Source organism: Lodderomyces beijingensis (genome assembly GCF_963989305.1).
Source record: "Lodderomyces beijingensis strain CBS 14171 genome assembly, chromosome: 3".
Lineage (NCBI taxonomy): Eukaryota > Fungi > Ascomycota > Pichiomycetes > Serinales > Debaryomycetaceae > Lodderomyces > Lodderomyces beijingensis.
In genome coordinates, this window is record NC_089972.1 from 1,065,808 (window position 1) to 1,086,815 (window position 21,008).

At 44.9% G+C, this 21,008-nt stretch overlaps 12 protein-coding genes across 12 annotated transcripts; 7 read left to right on the forward strand and 5 right to left on the reverse strand. All coding sequences in view use genetic code 12, as the record gives it.

Moving 5' to 3' along the window:
• Nucleotides 1–252: 252 nt before the first annotated feature.
• Nucleotides 253–967, forward strand: LODBEIA_P25370 (uncharacterized protein; the record flags this gene model as incomplete). The annotated part of the gene is made up of 2 exons (XM_066972547.1): nt 253–267; nt 659–967. 2 exons carry the CDS (start codon nt 253–255, stop codon nt 965–967), a joined length of 324 nt encoding a protein of 107 aa, XP_066829475.1.
• A 490-nt stretch (nt 968–1,457) lies between these two features.
• Nucleotides 1,458–2,714, forward strand: LODBEIA_P25380 (uncharacterized protein; the record flags this gene model as incomplete). The annotated part of the gene is made up of 1 exon (XM_066972548.1): nt 1,458–2,714. One exon carries the CDS (start codon nt 1,458–1,460, stop codon nt 2,712–2,714), a length of 1,257 nt encoding a protein of 418 aa, XP_066829476.1.
• An 83-nt stretch (nt 2,715–2,797) lies between these two features.
• On the reverse strand, nt 2,798–4,111 carry LODBEIA_P25390 (uncharacterized protein; the record flags this gene model as incomplete). The annotated part of the gene is made up of 1 exon (XM_066972549.1): nt 2,798–4,111. The coding sequence occupies one exon, from the start codon at nt 4,109–4,111 to the stop codon at nt 2,798–2,800; it is 1,314 nt and encodes a 437-aa protein (XP_066829477.1).
• A 303-nt stretch (nt 4,112–4,414) lies between these two features.
• Nucleotides 4,415–4,924, reverse strand: LODBEIA_P25400 (uncharacterized protein; the record flags this gene model as incomplete). Its single annotated transcript, XM_066972551.1, has 1 exon — nt 4,415–4,924. One exon carries the CDS (start codon nt 4,922–4,924, stop codon nt 4,415–4,417), a length of 510 nt encoding a protein of 169 aa, XP_066829478.1.
• Nucleotides 4,925–5,601: 677 nt separating this feature from the next.
• Nucleotides 5,602–7,785, forward strand: LODBEIA_P25410 (uncharacterized protein; the record flags this gene model as incomplete). The annotated part of the gene is made up of 1 exon (XM_066972552.1): nt 5,602–7,785. The coding sequence occupies one exon, from the start codon at nt 5,602–5,604 to the stop codon at nt 7,783–7,785; it is 2,184 nt and encodes a 727-aa protein (XP_066829479.1).
• A 188-nt stretch (nt 7,786–7,973) lies between these two features.
• On the reverse strand, nt 7,974–8,386 carry LODBEIA_P25420 (uncharacterized protein; the record flags this gene model as incomplete). Its single annotated transcript, XM_066972553.1, has 2 exons — nt 7,974–8,304; nt 8,382–8,386. 2 exons carry the CDS (start codon nt 8,384–8,386, stop codon nt 7,974–7,976), a joined length of 336 nt encoding a protein of 111 aa, XP_066829480.1.
• Nucleotides 8,387–8,633: 247 nt separating this feature from the next.
• On the reverse strand, nt 8,634–10,979 carry LODBEIA_P25430 (uncharacterized protein; the record flags this gene model as incomplete). The annotated part of the gene is made up of 1 exon (XM_066972554.1): nt 8,634–10,979. The coding sequence occupies one exon, from the start codon at nt 10,977–10,979 to the stop codon at nt 8,634–8,636; it is 2,346 nt and encodes a 781-aa protein (XP_066829481.1).
• A 296-nt stretch (nt 10,980–11,275) lies between these two features.
• Nucleotides 11,276–12,217, forward strand: LODBEIA_P25440 (uncharacterized protein; the record flags this gene model as incomplete). Its single annotated transcript, XM_066972555.1, has 1 exon — nt 11,276–12,217. One exon carries the CDS (start codon nt 11,276–11,278, stop codon nt 12,215–12,217), a length of 942 nt encoding a protein of 313 aa, XP_066829482.1.
• A 269-nt stretch (nt 12,218–12,486) lies between these two features.
• LODBEIA_P25450 (uncharacterized protein) lies at nt 12,487–13,665 on the forward strand (the record flags this gene model as incomplete). Its single annotated transcript, XM_066972556.1, has 1 exon — nt 12,487–13,665. The coding sequence occupies one exon, from the start codon at nt 12,487–12,489 to the stop codon at nt 13,663–13,665; it is 1,179 nt and encodes a 392-aa protein (XP_066829483.1).
• A 239-nt stretch (nt 13,666–13,904) lies between these two features.
• LODBEIA_P25460 (uncharacterized protein) lies at nt 13,905–15,893 on the forward strand (the record flags this gene model as incomplete). Its single annotated transcript, XM_066972557.1, has 1 exon — nt 13,905–15,893. The coding sequence occupies one exon, from the start codon at nt 13,905–13,907 to the stop codon at nt 15,891–15,893; it is 1,989 nt and encodes a 662-aa protein (XP_066829484.1).
• A 96-nt stretch (nt 15,894–15,989) lies between these two features.
• LODBEIA_P25470 (uncharacterized protein) lies at nt 15,990–17,741 on the reverse strand (the record flags this gene model as incomplete). The annotated part of the gene is made up of 1 exon (XM_066972558.1): nt 15,990–17,741. One exon carries the CDS (start codon nt 17,739–17,741, stop codon nt 15,990–15,992), a length of 1,752 nt encoding a protein of 583 aa, XP_066829485.1.
• Nucleotides 17,742–19,234: 1,493 nt separating this feature from the next.
• On the forward strand, nt 19,235–20,704 carry LODBEIA_P25480 (uncharacterized protein; the record flags this gene model as incomplete). Its single annotated transcript, XM_066972559.1, has 1 exon — nt 19,235–20,704. The coding sequence occupies one exon, from the start codon at nt 19,235–19,237 to the stop codon at nt 20,702–20,704; it is 1,470 nt and encodes a 489-aa protein (XP_066829486.1).
• Between the last annotated feature and the right edge of the window lie 304 nt (nt 20,705–21,008).

The following is a 21,008-nucleotide window of genomic DNA, read 5'->3' on the forward strand; positions in this document are numbered from 1 at the left end:
TTTCCTGGGTTCTTGGATGTGGATCAACTCGTTTACGATGAAGGTGGTGGTTGGTGGGTGATCACGTGAAAGTGCCTTTGTCCAATTGGAATTAGTGTAGAGTTGGTGGAACTTGCACGACTCGACGTTAGCAGTAGGTGGTACTGTGCGAGTCCGCAATATGGTGAAAAAAAAGATGTACCCAGAGCATGGATTATATCCTAGGGAAAGTGACCCAGTTGAGAAGTTGGTGAATCTTATAGTACAGACAAGATGTTGAGAATTGCGGTATGTACTAGCTACAGATCAAGTGGAGAGCGAAGTGACGCATATGTGAGGAATACAAGGAGTGGGAATGAGTACCTCTGTGGAGCATGCGTTGGAATTGTTTTGAAGGTTGATTTTGGTGAACAGCATCGATGTGCCAGGACGGTCTCTGTTACAACAGGAGACTCAACCGACGCCAGAGTCCATAATTACTCGTGTGGCCAGATAGATGTCATGGACTTCAATAGAGGCTGAAAAGTCACTCAAAAAAGGGGACGGCACGTTCAAGATTTCAGATATAACAGTGACCAATCCTTCTCCTTCTCCTTCTCCTTTCTCCATTTCCTCACCCCCTTCTTTCAATAGACTCAATTATACTAACAAATTCACCCTCTTCAATTTTTCTTAACAGAGCCTTTCATCCAAGAGATTCTTTTCAATCACACCAAGAAGATCCAATTTAATTGGGGACTTGTACGTCAACAACATTAGACAGTTCAAAGCCAAGCCCCTTACACAGGAAGAAATAGATGCCGCAGTGAAGAAATTCCAATTGCCAGGTAAGCCAACCATTCCACAAGTGCACGATCTTTCTACTGAACAAGTCAAGGAGTACGAAGCTAGCGAGGTTGAAACTCAAACTGAAAAACCAACCGAAGTTGCTGCTGACGACGGAGATTGGTTTGTATTTGACACTGTTGAAGCTGATGAACATCACTAAAAAGGTTGTGTTGCGTTGTTTTGGCTGTTTTTGTTCATGTTTCGTTCGGATAGCAGGTGTTGGAGTATAATGTCTTATAGAAATGTCAAAAGAGAAGATAAAAACAAAAAATTTACTCAAAGATTTTCCGAAATAAAGTGTTATTTGAATGGCAAGCCGTGGTTGCAGCATTCTCTTGAGATATCATCTCAATTTTTCCAAGGACCTGGTATGTGTATGTGTTTCACTCTTTGATCATGGCGAGCGTTCAAGTTCGGCCACGGCGAGATATGCTCGGCTATTTTAGACAATTATTGTGTACAACAAATCTTTCTAAAGGTAAACACACATCCTCCTCTTCACGAAACCTTCACATTGATTAACCATTCTCCACCCAGTCACTCAAGCTGATCCCAGACAGGAGTTGCGTTCAAATATTAACGGGGGATTCAGATCAAACACGTCCGCGTCGATTCACAAAAAACATCAATACAAAGTTCTCATTTTCTTAATGTCTACAAGCGACTTGATAACCAAACTCGAGCATCTACGAGCCGAATCCAACTGGGTAGACAGAGCACTTCAATCGCGAGCATACACAGACTCCAAAATCCTCCTCCCGAGTCTCAACTGGGAAGATCTCATATCGGACCAAGTAACCGAAACCACACCCAAGCCGTCGGCCAGCCTACGCGACTTGCAAATCACCACCACCATAATCGCCAATGATGAAAAAATCGTGCACGCGATCAAGGATCTCATTGCGACAATCGACAAGTATCGCAGACACCAGCGCACCACGACGGAGATCTTGCTTTCTCGCAACGCCAAAATACAGGAGTTGGAGCAGCGCGTGAGGGACTTGGAGAAACAAAACGACAGAATGGACGTGCGGAATCGAGATGAGAAAAATGATCAAGTTGCGATGGTGAAGGAGAACCAGCGTTTGGTTCACTTGAACAAGATCCAGGCGCGCAAGTTGCAGCTGATGGTTTCGTGGGCTCAGGATCTCAAAGCGCAGCATCGGGTGGATTGCAAGCGGCGCGATCTTGAGATTGGAAGGTTGAAAAATAAGCTTGTCGAAAAGAGACAGTTGAGTTCGACTGTCGAGTTTGGGATCCCATTGAGTTTGAATCTGGCACAGGAGAGAAATAATATCGCTGATGATGTTGGTGGTGTTGATGATGATGGTCAAGTTGAAGGGATTTTTCTTGGTAGTGGTGGTGGTGGTGATACCGCGGTTGCAAAAGTTGCATCGGGGCCTAGCTTGGCTCAGATACAAAGAGTCATAGCTAAAGAAAATGCCAGCTTTACCCTGAGCCTAATGCGGATTGTTGAAAGTATCGCTAGTGAGAATTACAAACTTTGCAAATTTATTCATTGCGTCAAAGACTACATAACAGTGACGAGTGCTGAACTTTCCAATTTGCGCAGCCTGGGTAGTGCCACACTCCCGAATCCCTCGGATTTGATCGATCTAGATGAGATCAACAGAGACGATGATGCGGCAATGCAGAATTACTACAATGAAATGGAAAACTCAGAGGCGATAGAAAGACCGCTTTTGAATGAGTTATATAAGATATATCATATTTTCGAAGACATCGTTGAAGCATTGAATAACCCCGGATTCACTCAGAATTACAACGAGGTGATTGAAAAGTTGCAAAATGACATGAAGCAAATGGAAAAGAACTGGAAAGACGCGTTGCTGACCTCCGAAGTGTGGAAAAAGTTGGCAAAACAAAAACAACAAAAAGACAAATAAAGGACGAGGGGGATTCACAGTTGGGTAAAAAATGAAAAAAAAAAGAATAAAATAAAAGGAGACAACGAGTAACCTTGAAGGCTTTACTGCTGAAGTGTGCTCTCCAAGCTAACCGCACTCAACGGAAAATCCTTCACTGCGTCGACTTCTGAGGTTCCGTTCTCTTCCATTTTTTTCTTCTTCCACACAATATCGGAACTCGGCGGTGTCGTATCTAGAAACTGATTGAGTAGCCTTCCCGTGCAATAAACACTAGCATATAGCGGGTCATCTTTGGTGATGCTGATGCTGATTTCCCTCCCCACAATTCCGTCACTAGAACCTTCGGGTTCAAGCTGAGCCAAAAAGGATTTTTCCTCTAGATCATCGGCGTGTGAGTTTGAGTTTCTTGATGAGACTCTGCGGTCATTCAACTTGCGCTTGAGCCGTATCGACCGTTCTTGTATGAAGTTATCCTCCTCTTCAAGAATGTAAAACAGGTTGACTCGAATTAAATCACCCTGTTGCAACAGATTAAACTCAAATGCGTGGCTGCCATGGAATGGTTTCACCACCACCACCGTTTGCCCCACGCCAATCATGAAATCGGAGTACGGGTCCTCCACTTCTCTGATGATAGTTTCTGACTCGGTGGCCACGATGGAAGCGCTCTGGGAATAAAGTGAGCGAACGGGGTAGTTTTCCTCATTCGAAACATCGCGGGTCCTCACTGGTTTGCCTACAATGGTAGGCTCGGCAACCAACGCGTCTGCATCATTTGCTGCTGCTTGTGCAGCAGCAGCAGCAGCAGCAGCGAGTGGTAGTGGTGCTCTTTCAGCTTGCACCTTCAATAGCTCAGAGATGGCCAAGGATTTTGATCTTAGCGAGAACCCTTGCTGGGGGCTTTGGCTTTTACTCTCAAACGATTCCAATGACTCGTCAACTGCGCTTTTGTAAACCAGATCATCGCTTATAGTCGCATTGAGCGAGCAATGTGCTTGAGATGGAAGCACGGTTGCTTGAGCTGCATGCAATCTCCCATTGGCATCGCCAATTCCATGAGGACCCTTGAACAAGACAGCTTTATCGGTCCCACACAGCGACTCCTTGATTGATTCGATAGGGAAGCTATCCAACACGATCTTGGAACTCATGTCGTGTGAGCGTCCAAGTGTGTCTGTATTTTTCTTCATAGGATCCATCCTTTGCTCTTCAAGATCAGCCTCGGCAGCTTGTTGCTCATTCATTTCCAAAAGTAGGATTCTCTGTGCACAATGCCGGATTAGCTTCCGCTTTCGTGAGTTGAATAGAATTGGCCAAATTGGCATCAGAAAGTAGCCAATACACATTATAATCAACAAGATTCCAACAAAAACCGCAATTAGCACCCCGAGTAACGCACCTGTTGAGACAGCCATGACTGGTATAGGTGGGTGGGTAAGTCCCGGGACTTTTTACAGGACTTGATGGCGATGGTTTTGGTGTGTTGTATTCGATGTGGATGGTATTTTGGTTGCAAAACTTTTTTCAATTTTTCATTTTTTGCTCTCCATCTCTCGGACAATGAACAACCACCTCTGTCAAATGAATTTCAGACCGTACAAAGAACCCAGCCTGACTTTATTTCACACTTGGTTAGGATAGGATGGGATAGTTGTAATCTCGTGAAATTTTGCATCTCATCAGCTTGGTTACGAAGCTTGTTTCCAAGCGAGTTCTTGCTACAAGTCAATCTTTGCGTTTTTTAGAAAAGCCAACTCATCTTCAATAGGTTTGAAATTCTCAAGCAACTCTTTTTCTTTTTCCATCCTTTCCAATTTCTGCCTCTGTCTTTCAGCATCAATTTCCTTATACTTTCTATTGGCTTTCTTTGACTTGGATTGTTTCACCTTTTGAGCTCTATCTTTTAAAACCGCGTTTCGACTGCTTTCGGGGTTGTTTAAATCTTCCAACTTTAGCGCCAAGATCTCTCTCGCCTTCTTTCGATTTTCCTCTTGCGAGCGTGATGCTTGACAAGTGACGACAAGACCAGTCGGGATATGCTTTAGTTGTACCTTTGAGTTGGTCTTGTTAATCTTTTGGCCTCCTGGCCCTCTGCCTCCGTGCAAAAAAGTTTCCTCCAACTCCTCTTCTTTTATCAACCACTTGGGTCTGGGGGGTAGTTGAGTCTTTTTGGGGATGGATCGCACGGGAGACGAGGTGAACAACAGCCTAGATATTTGACGAAACATAACGGCGGATAAACTTACAGATCTCAACTGGGGGGGGGGAGGGGGAGGCTAAAGTAAGATGGTCCAAGTATTCGGGGAAGGGTTAGGAACTATTCGTCACGGGATGTCGCAAGAAGGAATGGACTGTCTCTAATTTTTTTTTGACATTGGAGCATTTAACGCACGTAATGCGTCACGTGACACATCAATTAAAATTTTGAGGCACGTGACGTATCACGTGATATAGAGAAATTGACAGAGAGCTCATATATCACGAGAAAATTGACATTGGTGGAATTAAAACACGTGACACGTCACGTGATGCTTTACGTGACGCATCACGTGAGAAAGGAGCTCTTCTCTGTAGGACGTGAATATACAAGATAATATTTACACACACGCGTCTCGAATTTTCCCAATTCATTTAACTCAATCGGGGCAAACATCCATCACTTGGAAAAGTTCACCAGTCTGCTTTCCCTTCAAAGCCTGTTTGAGTGAGTGAGTGTGTGTGTGTGTGTGTGTGTGTGTGTGTGTGTTTCTGCCTCGTCTTCAGGAATTTGTCATTTTATCCTGAAACTTGCAATTTTTTTTATATCAACCAGTTCCTACGTTGAAAAAGCTCCTTTTTTTTGATTTTCCAAACTCAAGCAGTTTTCATACATACACACTAACAATATCAACTAAGTAACCGGAACATGTCATTTGACGGGCCCAGCGTTTACTCTGCACAGGTCTTGCCTGGTGAAGACCCAGAGGAAAACTCCAACAACGAAATAACAAAAGCGTTTCGTTCGTTCATTCTAGAATTCAGACTTGATTCACAATACATCTACAGAGACCAACTTCGGGAGAATTTGCTAATCAACAATTATTTCTTGAAAGTCGATAGTGAACACATCATCGGGTTTAACGAGGAGCTCAACAAACGATTGACCGATGACCCCGCGGAAATGATCCCGCTCTTTGAGAATGCCATAACCGATATCGGTAAGAGAATCGCGTTTTTATCCAAAGACGAAATTCCTCAGGGCTTCCCCGTTTGTCAATTGATCCTTTACTCACAGGCCAACAAAGTCTCGATAAGGAACTTGGACTCTGAACATATCGCCAAGATTGTCAGAGTTAGCGGTATCGTCATTTCGGCCTCTGTTTTATCCTCGAGAGCTACCCAGGTGCAATTAATCTGTCGCCAATGTAAGCACACGATGCAAATGAAGGTCAAATCTGGGTTTGGTTCCATCCAATTACCCAAATGCCAGAGTCCACACAATATCGACTCGAACTCGACTCAAGAAAAATGTCCGCCAGACTCATATGTCATTGACCATGACAAGTCGACATTTGTCGACCAGCAAGTTTTGAAATTACAGGAAAGTCCAGATATGGTTCCCGTCGGTGAAATGCCGAGACACATTTTATTGCAAAGCGACCGATACTTGACCAATCAAGTTGTGCCTGGTTCCAGGGTCACCATTGTAGGGATATACTCCATTTTCCAGTCGAAACAGAGAAGTGCCAATGGCGGCGCAAGCAACGTCGCTATTCGTAATCCATATTTAAAAGTGTATGGTATTCAGACCGACATTGACAATGGAGCCAATGGTCAAGGCATCACTTTTAGCGAAGAAGAAGAAGAGGAGTTTTTGGAATTGTCCAGAATGCCAAACTTGTATGACGTGTTTTCCAACTCAATTGCACCCTCGATATACGGGAACCAAGACATCAAAAAGGCCATTACTTGTTTGTTGGTGGGCGGCTCAAAGAAAATATTGCCCGATGGAATGAGATTGAGAGGTGATATAAATGTTTTACTCTTGGGTGATCCTGGTACTGCCAAATCGCAATTGTTAAAGTTTGTTGAAAAAATTGCCCCAATATCGGTCTACACCTCAGGTAAAGGTTCTTCGGCAGCTGGTTTGACAGCATCTGTTCAAAGAGACCCACAAACAAGAGATTTCTATCTTGAAGGAGGTGCAATGGTGTTGGCCGATGGGGGTGTCGTTTGTATTGATGAGTTTGACAAGATGAGGGACGAAGATAGAGTTGCCATTCATGAAGCTATGGAGCAACAAACAATCTCGATTGCCAAGGCTGGTATCACCACCGTATTGAACTCTAGAACTTCGGTGTTGGCAGCTGCAAACCCTGTGTTTGGAAGATACGACGACTTTAAGAGCCCGGGAGAGAATATTGATTTTCAAAGCACCATCTTGTCGAGATTCGACATGATTTTCATCGTCAAGGACGACCACAACGAGAGCAGGGATATCTCAATCGCCCAGCATGTCATGAACGTGCACGCTGGTGGAAAGACACAGGAGTTGCAGCAAGAGGGTGAAATTCCAATCGAAACCATGAAGCGGTACATCCAGTACGTCAGATTGAGATGTGCGCCACGCTTAACAGCCGAGGCATCGGAAAGATTGTCTTCGCATTTCGTCTCCATCAGAAGGAGGCTTCAGATTAATGAGGCCGAGATGAATGAGAGATCATCGATCCCAATCACGGTGCGTCAATTGGAAGCCATCATACGTATCACAGAGTCGCTTGCCAAATTGAGATTGAGTCCAATTGCCACCGAAGAACACGTTGAAGAAGCCATTCGATTATTCACGGCCTCGACCATGGACGCGGTTGACCAAGGGGTCGGCAACAGCTCGGATAGCGCTTTAAACGCAGAGATTAAGAAAGTCGAGCAAGAGTTGAAGAGAAGATTGCCCATTGGCTGGTCTACCGCTTATAGAACATTGAGAAGAGAGTTTGTCGACTCGGGCAAGGCAAGCGGCTCAGCTTTGGAGAAGGCTTTGTACATTTTGGAGAGGCATGATGTTATCAAGTTCAGACATCAAGGTCAAAACATTCTACGCGTCGGTGTCTAGGTTTCCAAAAAGAAGTATTAGATTCTATATTTTGATACATGTATTATTAGTTTCACACTTGATAGTTTTTGTCGTTGGTATCAACGTGTAATCTGCACTGACTCTTTAGTCTGACTCCGACTCCAAGAGTCGGGGGGGGGGGGGGATCCACCATAAACATCCTTGTTTCTCTAGCTTTTCCAACTCCATTACGCTCTCAATATAATAATGACAGAATCTCCTCGTAGGAACATCTTACTAATGAACCGCTCCCTCGAGACATTCTTGGTCTTGCCAAACGAATTAGTGACTTTTTCAGTCCACAACTCCTTGACATTTTCCAAAACCAAATTGCAATGCCTATCGAAAGCACGAACTTTGCCAACTAGTTTGTGGTTGTTTCTGCACGAGATGATAATCGGCAGGTTTTCCTGTTGTGCGTGGTGTATTAGTGACATTGGTCCATGGAGGAATTCAAATTCTTCAAGTTTGGCCAACTCTTTTTCGGTCAATTCTGAACGTGGTCTATCTATGTACTCACTTTGTAAAGTTAGTATCTCTGTTTTTGCTTGTTTGCTGATTTTAAAAAAGCTAGTGGAGCTTGTTGTGGAACATACCTCATTTGCTTCGTATGTGTATGTGTGTGTTATGAGCTTGATGGGTGGGACTGGATGAGTCTGTCTCTGGTGGTGTTTTTTTTACATCTCGCTTAAGGCTCGGTCAATCTCTTTGGCATCGCATGAGCACTGATTTTGCACCAGCCCTTCTACGCAATCCTTTTTGCAAGGACTTCAGAGTGATTCAGAGCGGTTCAAAGTGATTCGGAGTATTTCATGAGTTGCAAGTATTCTATTTACTAGGACTATTTTCTATTTTGCTGGCATTGACAACGGAGCACTAAGCAGGCAGCCCCTCTTGATCACATTCTCAACTCTATCTTTCAAAACCTTTGAAGCACACTCAACTTGCAAACTTCTGTAGTCTACATTTGCCACACTCTTGCCAACTGTAATTGTCGACTTATCTTCAGGTAAGTTTTCGAGTGCATCGCCAAATTGAGATTTCAACAACAATGCGATTTTTTCAATTCTTGACTCTATGCTGTCTTGATGACGAAGCTGCGGGCGCTCTTCATCTACTCCGGGCTCAGATTTCACGTGGCTATGGGAATGGCTGTGAGGCCGTGAGGTTAATCGGACGGAGGCAGGAGAGGAGTCGATGGAGTAAAGTATGGCCACTATACTGTCGGCTAGTGAATCTGCCATCAAGTTGTCGTTGATCCACTCCACCGTGATAAATAAACCGGGGCCTTTTGATTTATCAATAAAGATGTCAACAGTATCCATGATGATGCACTCCCACTCCTCGTCGTCGTCATTGAGGATGTTGACATATCCAAACATCTGCTCAAGATGCCACACCATCAACGAAATATCGGCGTTGATTTTGAGGTTGATTTTCGACTTGATTATCGAAGTCGACAATTGTGTGAATTCACTCAAATCCTGCAATTGGACGAGATTGAGGTCAAAATCTTTGGACACCAAGACACCGGAAACAGCCTGGCCCGGCTTGAACGTGGTAGTGGTAGTGGTGGTGTTAATAGTGGTGATTGGACGATTTGAATCCACGTCCATGTCCCCTTCATGTTTAATCTCGGTAATTTTCCCACCATCCTCGGCGTCGTCAACTAGTTGCTCAATTTCGGATTTGAGAAGTTGGAGTTGTTCTTCAGCCAATGAACCCAAGACTTTTGCAACTTTCAAACCTTTAAAAGCAATGCACAATTCTTCGCAGTTTCTCGGATTATACACCTTGACTTCCTTGTCAGTTCCCTTTCGCGACGAATACTTGCTCAACAAGGCCGACTTTAGTCTTCCCATGGGTACAGAGTCTCCATGCACCAAGATAATCTTTGAAGGCGACACCTTGTCGATAAAATCGGAGTTTTGCTGAAAGTCAACATGCGCAGCAAATGATATTTCCTCTACACCGATTCTTCTGGGGATGCTTAGGTCCGGGTTGTTGGCAGACGGTATCACTTGCGGCTCTTTTAGTATGTCCTTGGCCATGGTTCCTTCGACAGAGTAACCTGTCAAAATGACCAAATTCTTTTGCTCGGGAGCCCACTTCTCCAACAACTGTCTCGAGACTCCCGCTTGCAACATACCTGGAGTGGCCACCACCACTGAAGGTCCAAGGTCGGAAAACTTGGACAAGTTTTTGATGGATTTGATATATTTGAATTCGAAAGGGTTGGATTTAGTAGTGGAATCGCCAGTCGATGATAGCCGGATCTTGTCATTCATGATTCCCGTATACGTTTCGTAAACGGCCATACATTTTCTAGCTAAATCAGAGCAGTAGTAAACACTGACACCTTGCAAATCTTCGTTCTTTTCCCAGTACTCTTCCAATATCAACAAGAGTTCTTGCGCGTTACCGAGAGCAAAAACTGGTAGGAGGACTCTACCGCCTCTTGTAATCGTGGCATGAACATGACTTGTCAATTTCTTCTCGAGCTCTGCTTTCGGCTCTAGTGTACCAGTTCCAAACGTCGACTCTGTGATTAAAATATCGGGCCTCACGGGAGGTACTTCTGCAGCCTGCAAATGTCTATTCTCTTCTCTTGAGTAGTCTCCTGTAAACAAAACTTTCAAACTTCCAATCTCTATAAAGTACATACATGCTCCTAGCACGTGTCCCGCGTGGTATGCAGTGAACCGTATCCCATTGAGTTCCATCGTAGAATGATAATCGATGGTTTCAATACGGTCAAAGGATTTGAATATGTCATCGTCGGTGTACAAGTTCCCGCCTTCTTCGCTGCTGCCGCCGCCACTTCCATCATTCTTGGCGTTACCGATAGACGTGACGCGGACAAAATCCTGCATCAACCACCTGTAGATGGCCTTGGTTGCGTGTGTCATAAACACCTTGCCTCGGAAGTTTGATTGCTGCATCACGTACGGCAATGACGCCGAGTGGTCCACGTGAAAATGACTGATCAACAAGACATCGACCTTGGAAAGATCGTACTCGTCAAAGAAGGGGAACGATGCGTGTCCGCTCAAGGCGGGATGCATCCCCGCGTCCAACATGATGACCTTGTTTTTATATTCAATGATGTGACATGATCTTCCAACTTCATTGCACCCACCAAGACCAAAAAATTTAAAGTCCTCTTCATTGGATCCGCTATTCTCAGTGGTCATTTCCCTTTTTTAAACAACCAACCTGGGGAACCGTTTGAAAGTGTGGAAACTGTTGGTTGCACCTTTGCTCTTAACAAGAGGATATATTTTGGTGGTTTTTCATTCTCTTTTTTTTTGCCTGGTGGGAAGATTAGTGAGGCTTCAAATGGATCTAAACTCAAGCAGGCTTGTTGAACAGATGCACCAAGAGACTTGTTGCTGCTACTCGAGTGTGTCGCCTCCACCAGCTAGATTCGACAGGCCCATGGCTAGTCCTTGCTTTTAGAGGTCAGTTTTGCATTTTTTTCCTTTTCAAAATGAAGCTCAAGTTGATGACGAGGAGTACGGAGAAATTGAAAGAGACGCTTCTGCTCATATCACACCTCCGGAAGTTTATCATTTTGAAATTCACCCCGACAGAGCTATTTGTGATTCTGGTCAACGGCAGCTCGGTCAGTCTGGAGTCTCAGGTATGGTGCAACTTGCCCATTGCACGTCATTTCGAGACGATTGAAATTCTGAGCATGAGGGAAAACAATATATTGATGGAGATAAACATTGACCTTTTGCTTCAGACGTTAAAGAACTTTGACAAGGCCAATAGTGAAGGGTTGAACATCAGGTTGCAGAAAACCGATACCGCTGGAGAGCAAGGAGTTTCGACCAAAAACGGGAGGACGGCGTCGTTGGCTCTTTTTTATTCTAACATCAACATCAATTCGAATGTCGTCAACCACACGTTTCGAATACCGGTCAAGATCTTGCGCGAAGCGCAGGATATGCTAAGGGAGCCGGCGCACACCGACCAAGGGTTGATTATGAAGCTACCGAACGAGTTTGTCACGATGTTCAAAAGACTAGACAAGTTTAAAAAGACCTCGTTCAACGATCGCGTGGTTATACAAGCGAGCAAGAGCGACGGGGGGTTTCTACGGTTTGTTTTGGAGGAAGAAGGTAAATTCAAAGTCACCATGAGCTGGAACAACAAGTTGGAAGTACACAAACCGGCAAACGCTGACGCCGAGTCCTTAAGGGAGTCCTTGCACACAATAAGTGTCAATCCGGAAGCCGAAGATGATGGTCTTGACCAGCTTGAAACCTGTGTGAAATTGAAAGACTGGCAACAAGCTTCGAGAATAGTTGGTAAATGTCGAACAGTGATCTTGTATATTGCTCCGCGCAAATGCAGTCTACATTGTTTACTAGATGAAACCGACGACGTAGAATTGGTGTATTATATAAACGGAGTACGACTGTAATCAGAAAAATGTGAGTCAAAGAGCAAAGAAGAAAACCGAGAGGTGTGGTTGGTTGGTTTTCTGCCAAAAGTGTTGACTCATCGTCAAACCGCAATCTTCAATCTTCACGGGTCCTTCCTCTGGCGGAGGTTTGAAAAAAAAAATATTCACCTTTGTATGCTACTTCTCCATCATGAACATCTTGAGCTGACTTGCTCCATCTACGAAAGATAACCTCAATTCACGTTGACACTCAGTTTCTGCTCCTAAATTCAACAAAGAGCAAAGAAATGACTCCAGCTAGAACTTTGGATAGAGAAGAGCCCAGCTATTTTGGCGCAGGACCAGCACTCTTACCGACCGATGTCCTACAACAAGCAGCATACGACTTGCTTTCCTACGAAGGAGACGCCATTGGCATTGGCGAGATCTCACACCGTTCTAAACCAGCCACTGCGGTGATTGACGAAACCAAAAAGAATCTCAAAACTTTACTCAATGTGCCCGACAACTATGAAATTTTCTTTCTTCAAGGAGGCGGAACTGGGGGGTTTTCGGCAATCGTTTACAACATGATGGCCCACTATGCGAAAAAGACTGGCAAAAAGGGTAAAGCAGCCTACGCGGTGACAGGCGCATGGTCTGCCAAGGCATTTGAAGAAGCGCAAAGGTTAGGGTTTGACGCTTATGCCGTTGCCAACACCAAAAAGGACAATTACGGCGACATTCCACCTTACTCTGAATGGGGGCCCATACAAGAAGACACGGCTTATTTGTGGGTTTGCGACAACGAAACCGTGAATGGGAACGAGTTCAGCGACATACCGGGACCCGAGTATTTGCCCCAGGACGTGCCACTAATTGCCGACACCTCATCCAACATCTTGTCCAAACGGGTCGATGTCAGCAAATACGGCGCCATCATGGCGGGCGCCCAGAAGAATATCGGCATTGCCGGCTTGACCATTTACATTGTAAGGAAGGACTTGTTGGATCAAGCAAGCGATGCCGAGTTGAGGAAATTGGACGTTGCGTTGCTGCCCATCGCCTGGAGTTTCCCGCTTGTTATCAAGAACAACTCTGCTTACAACACGATACCTTTATTCACGTGTGAGATTTTGAAGTTGGTTACGCGAAAGTTGATTGCCGAGGGTGGAATCGAGGAAATCGAAAAGATCAACGAAAGGAAAGCCAAGATTTTGTACGGTGCCTTGGAGTCGCAGGCCAGTTTCTACAAATTGCCTGTTTTCAACCAAAATGCGAGATCCAGAATGAATGTTGTTTTCAAGACCCCGAGCGAGGAGTTGGATGCCCAGTTTGTCAAGGAGGCCGATGCAAAGGGATTGAAGGGATTAAAGGGACATAGATCTGTCGGAGGTATTAGAGCTTCGATTTACAATGCTGTTTCGCTCCAGAGTGTGGAGCAATTGGCTGACTTTGTTGTTGCATTTGCCAAAGCAAACTCTTGAAAATAAACAAACCAAAAGAAAAAAAAGACACGATATATTTATGGAATTTAGCAACAAGTTGTAGCCATCATCGAATGTACCGAAATGTGTAAATACGCTTAACTCTTTGCAGGAATGGCTGCGAATTTTTGAGATGGTGATATTTTTCAGTTTTTTTTTTTTCACCACGAGAGATCTGGACCAGGATGTAGTTATACGATTTTCAACCGGGATTGAACCATTCCTCTTTTCCTGCCCCAATGCTGCTACGACCTTTTTCACGCATATATGGGCTCAAAGGGAGATGTTTCACACTATCAAGCAGATACTTCGCAACAGTAGACGCTGCAAAAGCGAATGTCTTGCAAGTTGAAGAAAAAAAACCACGACCAGGTCAAGAACTAATTCGAAAAGAACTCGAGGAACGAATCTCGCGAATACCTATTCAAAACTATCGCAACTTCAGCATTGTCGCGCATGTGGATCACGGCAAATCGACATTATCCGACCGGCTTTTGGAGCTCACGGGGGTGATTGAACCTGGATCCAAATCGCAAGTGTTGGACCGATTGGATGTCGAGCGAGAACGAGGCATCACCGTTAAGGCGCAAACGGTGTCTATGATCCACACGGACCCGGTGACGAACGAGGATTACCTTTTGCATTTAGTTGACACTCCCGGGCACGTTGATTTCAGAGCTGAGGTCTTGCGGAGCTATGCGTCGTGCGGAGGAGCGCTATTATTGGTTGATGCATCGCAGGGAGTCCAAGCGCAAACCGTGGCTAATTTCTTTCTCGCCTACAGCATGGACTTGAAGCTTATCCCCATTATAAACAAGATCGACCTTGATCTGGCGAATATTCCGCGAGCGATGGAGCAAGTTGAGTCGACGTTTGAGCTCGATCCTGCCGATTGCATTGCAGTGAGCGCCAAAACCGGGTTGAATGTAGAGAAGATTCTTCCCTCCGTCATCAAGAATGTGCCTGCACCCGTCGGGGACAAAAGCAAGCCGTTGAGGGTCTTGTTGGTGGATTCCTGGTTTGACCCTTACGTGGGAGTGGTTATGTTGGTTCATGTGGTCGATGGAAAATTGAAGAAAGGCAGCAAGATTTTTTCAGCGCACCGGAACAAGGCGTACGACGTGAAAGAAGTTGGGATAATGTACCCGGATCGAACGCCGATGGAGTATATACAAGCGGGACAAGTGGCTTACATCATCCCCGGGATGAAGAATCCACGGGAGGCATTGGTTGGTGACACGTTTTTCCAATTGGGGAAAAGCGAAGGACTCGAGGTGTTCCCCGGGTTTGAAGAGCCGAAACCAATGGTATTTGTCGGCGCGTTCCCGTCGGAAGGTAAGGATTTCAATGCTATGGATGACCAGATTCAGAACTTGGTGTTGAATGACAGATCGGTCCACTTGGAGAAGGAAACGTCAAATGCCTTGGGGATGGGCTGGAGATTGGGCTTTTTGGGCTCTCTTCACGCTTCCGTCTTCAAAGAGAGGTTGGAAAACGAATATGGCGCCAAGATTATCCTCACTGCGCCTACCGTGCCTTACAAGATCGTCTACAAAAACGGCGAGGAGAAAATCATTACTAACCCCGTCGAGTTCCCCGAGAACAAGATCCAACATGGGGTTTCGCACTACATGGAGCCCTACGTCGAAGCCATCATGACGTTGCCGAACGAGTACGTCGGCACGGTTATGGCCCTCTGTTTGAGTTTCCGAGGCGAGCAAAAGGACATTGAATATCTAAACACGGGACAAACGCTCTTGCGATTTTACATTCCTCTCTCGCAGTTGGTGGAGGATTTCTTTGGCAAGCTCAAGGGATGCACAAAAGGCTATGCGTCGTTGGACTACGACGATGCAGGGTACAGACAATCCGATATCGTCAAGATGGAGCTTTGCGTCAACGGAGAACCACAAGACGCATTGACTACCATTATCCATAAATCGCAAGCACAGGCCCGAGGCAAGGAATACGTCACCCGATTGAAGAAACACTTGAGGTACCAATTGTTTGAAGTGGCCATCCAGGCTAAAGTCAACAACAAGTCCATCGCTAGGGAAACCATCAAGGCCAAGAGGAAAGACGTGACTCAGAAATTGCACGCTGCTGACCAGTCGCGATACAAGAAGTTGTTGGAGAGGCAGAAGGAAGGTAAGAAGCAGATGAAAGCATCTGGACGCGTCAGTGTGGGGAACGACGCGTACCAAGCATTTTTACGACGTGATGATTGAAAAAACCAAAAAACGGAATTACCATTTTGTATATACAAATCTAGGGACATTAAACATGCATTAGAATGAGGTAAAAACACTGTTTTTTTTTATTTCTCAGTTTTTCAAAAACTTCTTATAAAATACATTATCTGTCTCGTCAACAAAGCTGTAGCCAACGGATGTCAAAAAGTCCTGAAACTCTTCTTCTGAGCCAAGGGGTAAAGTGAACCCACACAAAACTTTACCGACGTCGTGTCCGTGGTTTCTATAATTGAACAAACTAATATCCCAGTCGCTTTTCAAAGCTTGCAAAAAGTTGAACAAGGCATTGGGCTTTTCAGGAAACTCAAACTGGTACAATTTTTCATTTTCGGTCCTTGGATTGTGAGATTTGCCACCCACGAGGTACCGGCCGTGCGACTTGGCCAACTCGTTATCGGACATATCGACAACTTCGTAGCCTGCATTGGTCATGGCCTCGATAATCTTTGGCTTTTCGCGGTTCCTGTCAACGACATTGAAGGAAACGAAGATGTGAGCAGTTTTTTCTCCGCTGCATCTGTAGGAGAACTCGGTGATGGCTCTAGGGTTGATGATCTTCTGCAATCGCGCAAACTCGCCTGGCTTTTCAGGTATTGTCACCGCCAAAGATACTTCTTTACCTTCACCCAACACGGCTCTCTCGCTGACAAACCTCAACCTGTCGAAATTCATATTGGCACCCGATAAAATCGGGACATAGGTCTTGCTCTTGTGGTCGATGTCCGGGTACTGCTCAATGTATTTTTTCAAACCCGCCACGGATAACGCGCCCGAAGGTTCGGTGATGGACCTGGTGTCTTCAAAAATATCCTTGATTGCAGCGCAGATTTCATCGGTATTTACAAGCACAACCTCGTCCACCAAATCTTGACAAAGTCGCCAAGTTTCGTCGCCGAGAACTTTAACCGCGGTACCATCGGCAAACTGACCAACCTTGTCCAACACCACCAGCTTCTCATCTTTAAGCGACTGGTACAAGGCATTGGCATCGTATGTTTCCACACCAACAATCTTTACATGCGGAGCAATCTGCTTCAAATAAACAGCAATGCCGGCAATCAACCCGCCTCCACCTACAGGGACAAATATAGCACTCAACTTATCTAGTCTCAATTGTCGGGTAATCTCCAATGCAACCGTGCCTTGGCCAGCAATGACGTAGGGGTGGTTGAAAGGAGGAATGTTGACCAAATTGTTTTCCTTGCTCAATCTCGCACACTCTTGCTTTGCGGAATCAAAGTCGTCGCCATACAAGACCACTTGCGAGCCTAGCCGGGAGACATTTAAATACTTTATTGACGGAGTTGGCGTAGGCATCACGATAGTGGCGGGGATGTTTAACCTATTTGCCGAAAAGGCAACGCCCTGTGCATGGTTGCCTGCAGAACAAGCAATCACTCCCGAGATTGGTTGCTTGGAATTTGAGTTTAAATGTGCAATCATGTTGTAGGCACCGCGCAATTTGAAGGAAAACACCGGCAAGAGATCTTCGCGCTTCAAATAGACATTGGATCCACACCGATGACTCAAGTTGATTGCATGACTCAAGGGAGTGCCTGCTTCTGGAACCACGTCGTAAACCCTTGATGTCAAGATTAACTTGACATAATCTGGCTGTTTGCCACTGGCACCGTGCACGAAATCAGACTCTAAAAGCTCAGGCCACTCTTCTGAAGGAGCGCTAGGCCGAGCACTATAATGTTTAGCAAAGATTTGTGCCAGATATGAGCTGAGATCTAGTGATCGCTGTTTAAACCCAGCTTGCTGAAGCGGGACATTGAGCTTGAGCTGTCTCAATGGTGAATTAACAAGAATTTGTCGCATTGCGGAGGTCAGACGTGGCACAAGTTTTTTAAGGAAAAGTCAAGCTTTTCATGTGTCTCTTTCTGGTTGTTTTTCCCCAAACAGGTCTCTCAGGGAAAGAAGAGCTGAAGTTCCACTTATGAGTAATCCGATGGGGTAGGGGGATCTCTCTTTCTACACACGAGGGTATAACGCCGGAGCTGTTTTTTTTTCAGTCTGTATGCAGGACACGCTTCGGAAGGTTTTTTTCCAAAGTCACACGACCGCCACCACCTCCTAAAGACATACAGCGATGCACAGGCTATTGGTCTCACACATCACCATATACTCTCTTGCAAGTAGCGATATGCTTGAAACAGTAGCAGGTCTTCTCTATCGTTTCCTAATATTTGACAGGCTCCGAAGTTGGACAGGTGAAAGCTTTTTCTCTTGGCAAAAGTACGGCAAATGGATTTTTATGAAGTGTTGCTATTGCATTGGCCATGTGCCAACACACTCCCCATCTCTTGCACTTCTCTGTCTCTTTCTCTCCATTCTTTTGGGGGTTAGAGTTGGTTTCAAAAAACCGCCAGTCGCTATCCCCCCGGAAAAATTAAAATATAAAAAAAAACATTCGGTTGCAAAAAAGCAGAGAGAGAGAGAGAGATTGTGAATCAGAAGGTTGCAAAGGTGGATCGTATTTTACGACATTTCAAAAGACATGAAAAAGAAAAAGAAAAGAGACATCGAGGTTGGTAAATCTGTCATTTTTCTCACGTCCTCCCCTCCTCCCTCTCTCTGGTACTTTTGGTTTTGCCATGACTTACAGTATTGGTGGTGTTTTTTTTTTTTTTTTTACTGTATAGATATTTATTTGTTATTTTGCATAGTTTTACCGGAGGCTGTTTTGTGTGATCTCGGAAAAACAGCTCCATAACAACACAAAATGGCCTCTCTATGAGGCGCTCCGCTCTCGTACCTCTCTGTCTTTTTCAAAACCCCCTTAAATGTGGTTTATCCAAACGACGATACGTTACTATACTGTATGGCCGGTCACAAACGTGCTCTCATCATATCATAAAAAACAGATATATATCCCAAAACCCTCTCACAGGTTCCGAATATTTTCGAGACCGAGTTTGGCACAAAGACCCAACGACCAGAGGCGAAATACCCCAAAACCTCGAAAGACGGAAAGACGGAAAGACAGCGTTACTCCACAAGATAGCCACCCAATTCTTTATCTGCGGTCTGCCATCTTTTGTGACTTGTTTTTATTTTTTTTTTTTTGATATATTGGCCTCATCATTTGTCCGGGTTTTTGCCATATCGTGGAGAGCACTTGACACTGGGGTTCTTTTGTTGTACCTCTCTTTTCCAAAACTGAAGCTGCATCTGTTGCAGCCTTTGATTGATTTTTTTTTTTTCCGATTGAGATCAAATTGATGGGGATAATTGAAAGTTGAGCATCATAGAGTTCCATCGAGGGGATTTCCATTAAAAGTTTTCTTTTTTTTTTAAAGGAGGTTCAAACGATGATGGAGAGTTATGAGCAGAGGAATGTATATGGTGAAGACGACATTCAAGTGGAGGATAGCAAGAATGACCCGGTGGAGGAAGTCAATACGGATAAGGAGGTGCAGCCGTCTTTTGCAATGGGGGACCAAGCGAGCATTGATTTTACATCTGCCGAGTGGGACTATTTGAGAATAGCACAACATACAATTCACCAGCAGACTTTTGACAGCAATGGCACTGAAATTTCACCCTCGATATCAAACCATACGTTGCAGCTGCTACGTCCCGCGTTTTCATCGGAGTATGACACAGATGCTACTGATTTTTTGGGTTTTGCCGATGGCCGTAATCTTAGCACTTCGCACGTTCATAATACGGCTGGAGGAGGGATTGTTGTGGGGCATGATAATGGCTCCAATTTCAAGATTAGCCAGGACTTTGCTTTTCCGCACCAGTTGGATGCCAGCTATTGGGATTATATGATGGAGAAGGAGAATATTACGCACGGTATAAATGAGCCACGACTTTACGAACACAATTCAATTCAATTGAATAAAAATGACGAAATTGGAAGAGCAGATGCAGATGCAGACGCAGACGCAGACGAGAGAACGGCAAATGATTTTGCAACAGAAGCAACTCTTGAGCCAAGTCAGCCAGATAATGATGATGCTCCTTCTTATTCTTCTGCTGCTGCTGCCACCGCCGCGGGGAAGTTTTACGACGACGAAATGCAATTGTATCAACTCAACAACAACATTTACGAGGACTTATCTTACAAGAGATTTGATGAATCTCAACTAGTCGAGGCATTGCTGCGAAGCGATCGACTATCGCTGCCTCCTAAGAACGCACCTAATGTTTCGGCAAATGTCTATAATCGATCTTTTGAGGACCTTGGATCAGCCATGGCTCTGGCGCTGGCGCTGGCACTGGCACTGGCTTCTGCTCTGGCTCTGGCGCTGGCACTGGCACTGGCACTGGCACTGGCACTAGCACAGGCTCAAAGTCAAAGTCACAATCAAAACCAAAACCAAAACCAAAATCAAAATCAAACTCTGGCACATTTGGTCGTTGACTTTGACAAGTTTGTCACGTCTCCCATATACGAATGGCCCGAAGACGAAACCACCGGTTGTGATAAGTTTCTAAACAAGATGAAGTTGCGACTAGCCAACTTGGAACCAAGAGCAATTAGTGAGCTGGTGTTGAAAACGGTACGGGAAGAATTTGTCATTCAGGACTTGTTCTTAAGCGGCGCGTCTCCGCCATCCCCTGAAATCCCCAAACTGATAAGGAAAAAATCCGATCGCGATGTCGAATGGACACCGCTTTCTGTTTACAAGGCATACACGAACATCAAGTCGCCAACGAACGGCAAGGATTCTTACAATCGCTTAGTACCGTACACATCTTGCATAGGAACCTTGAATTACCGTCCCAAGGATCATGCCGCTTGGAAAAGGTCGCCCAACAGGAGGCAATAATGGACATAGACTGTGAAAAAAAAAGGAAAAAAAAAAAAAACAAAATTAACAAGGAAAAACAAAAAAAAAACATGAAGGACCTCGTGCAAGGTCAGGTTCTAAAACGTGAGACAGTTTTTCCGAGCCGAAATTGGAGTGAGAAACTACGGGATGAATTGCTGCAAAAAAATGCTCATTTGGAACTAGTCTTTTTTTTTTTTTCATGCGAGCAGGATCTTGCATTGAACTTGTGTAGATTCAAAAAACAAAAAACAAAAAGATAGAGGCCAAGGGGGCACAATTGAGCTGTTTCGACATGGCCATT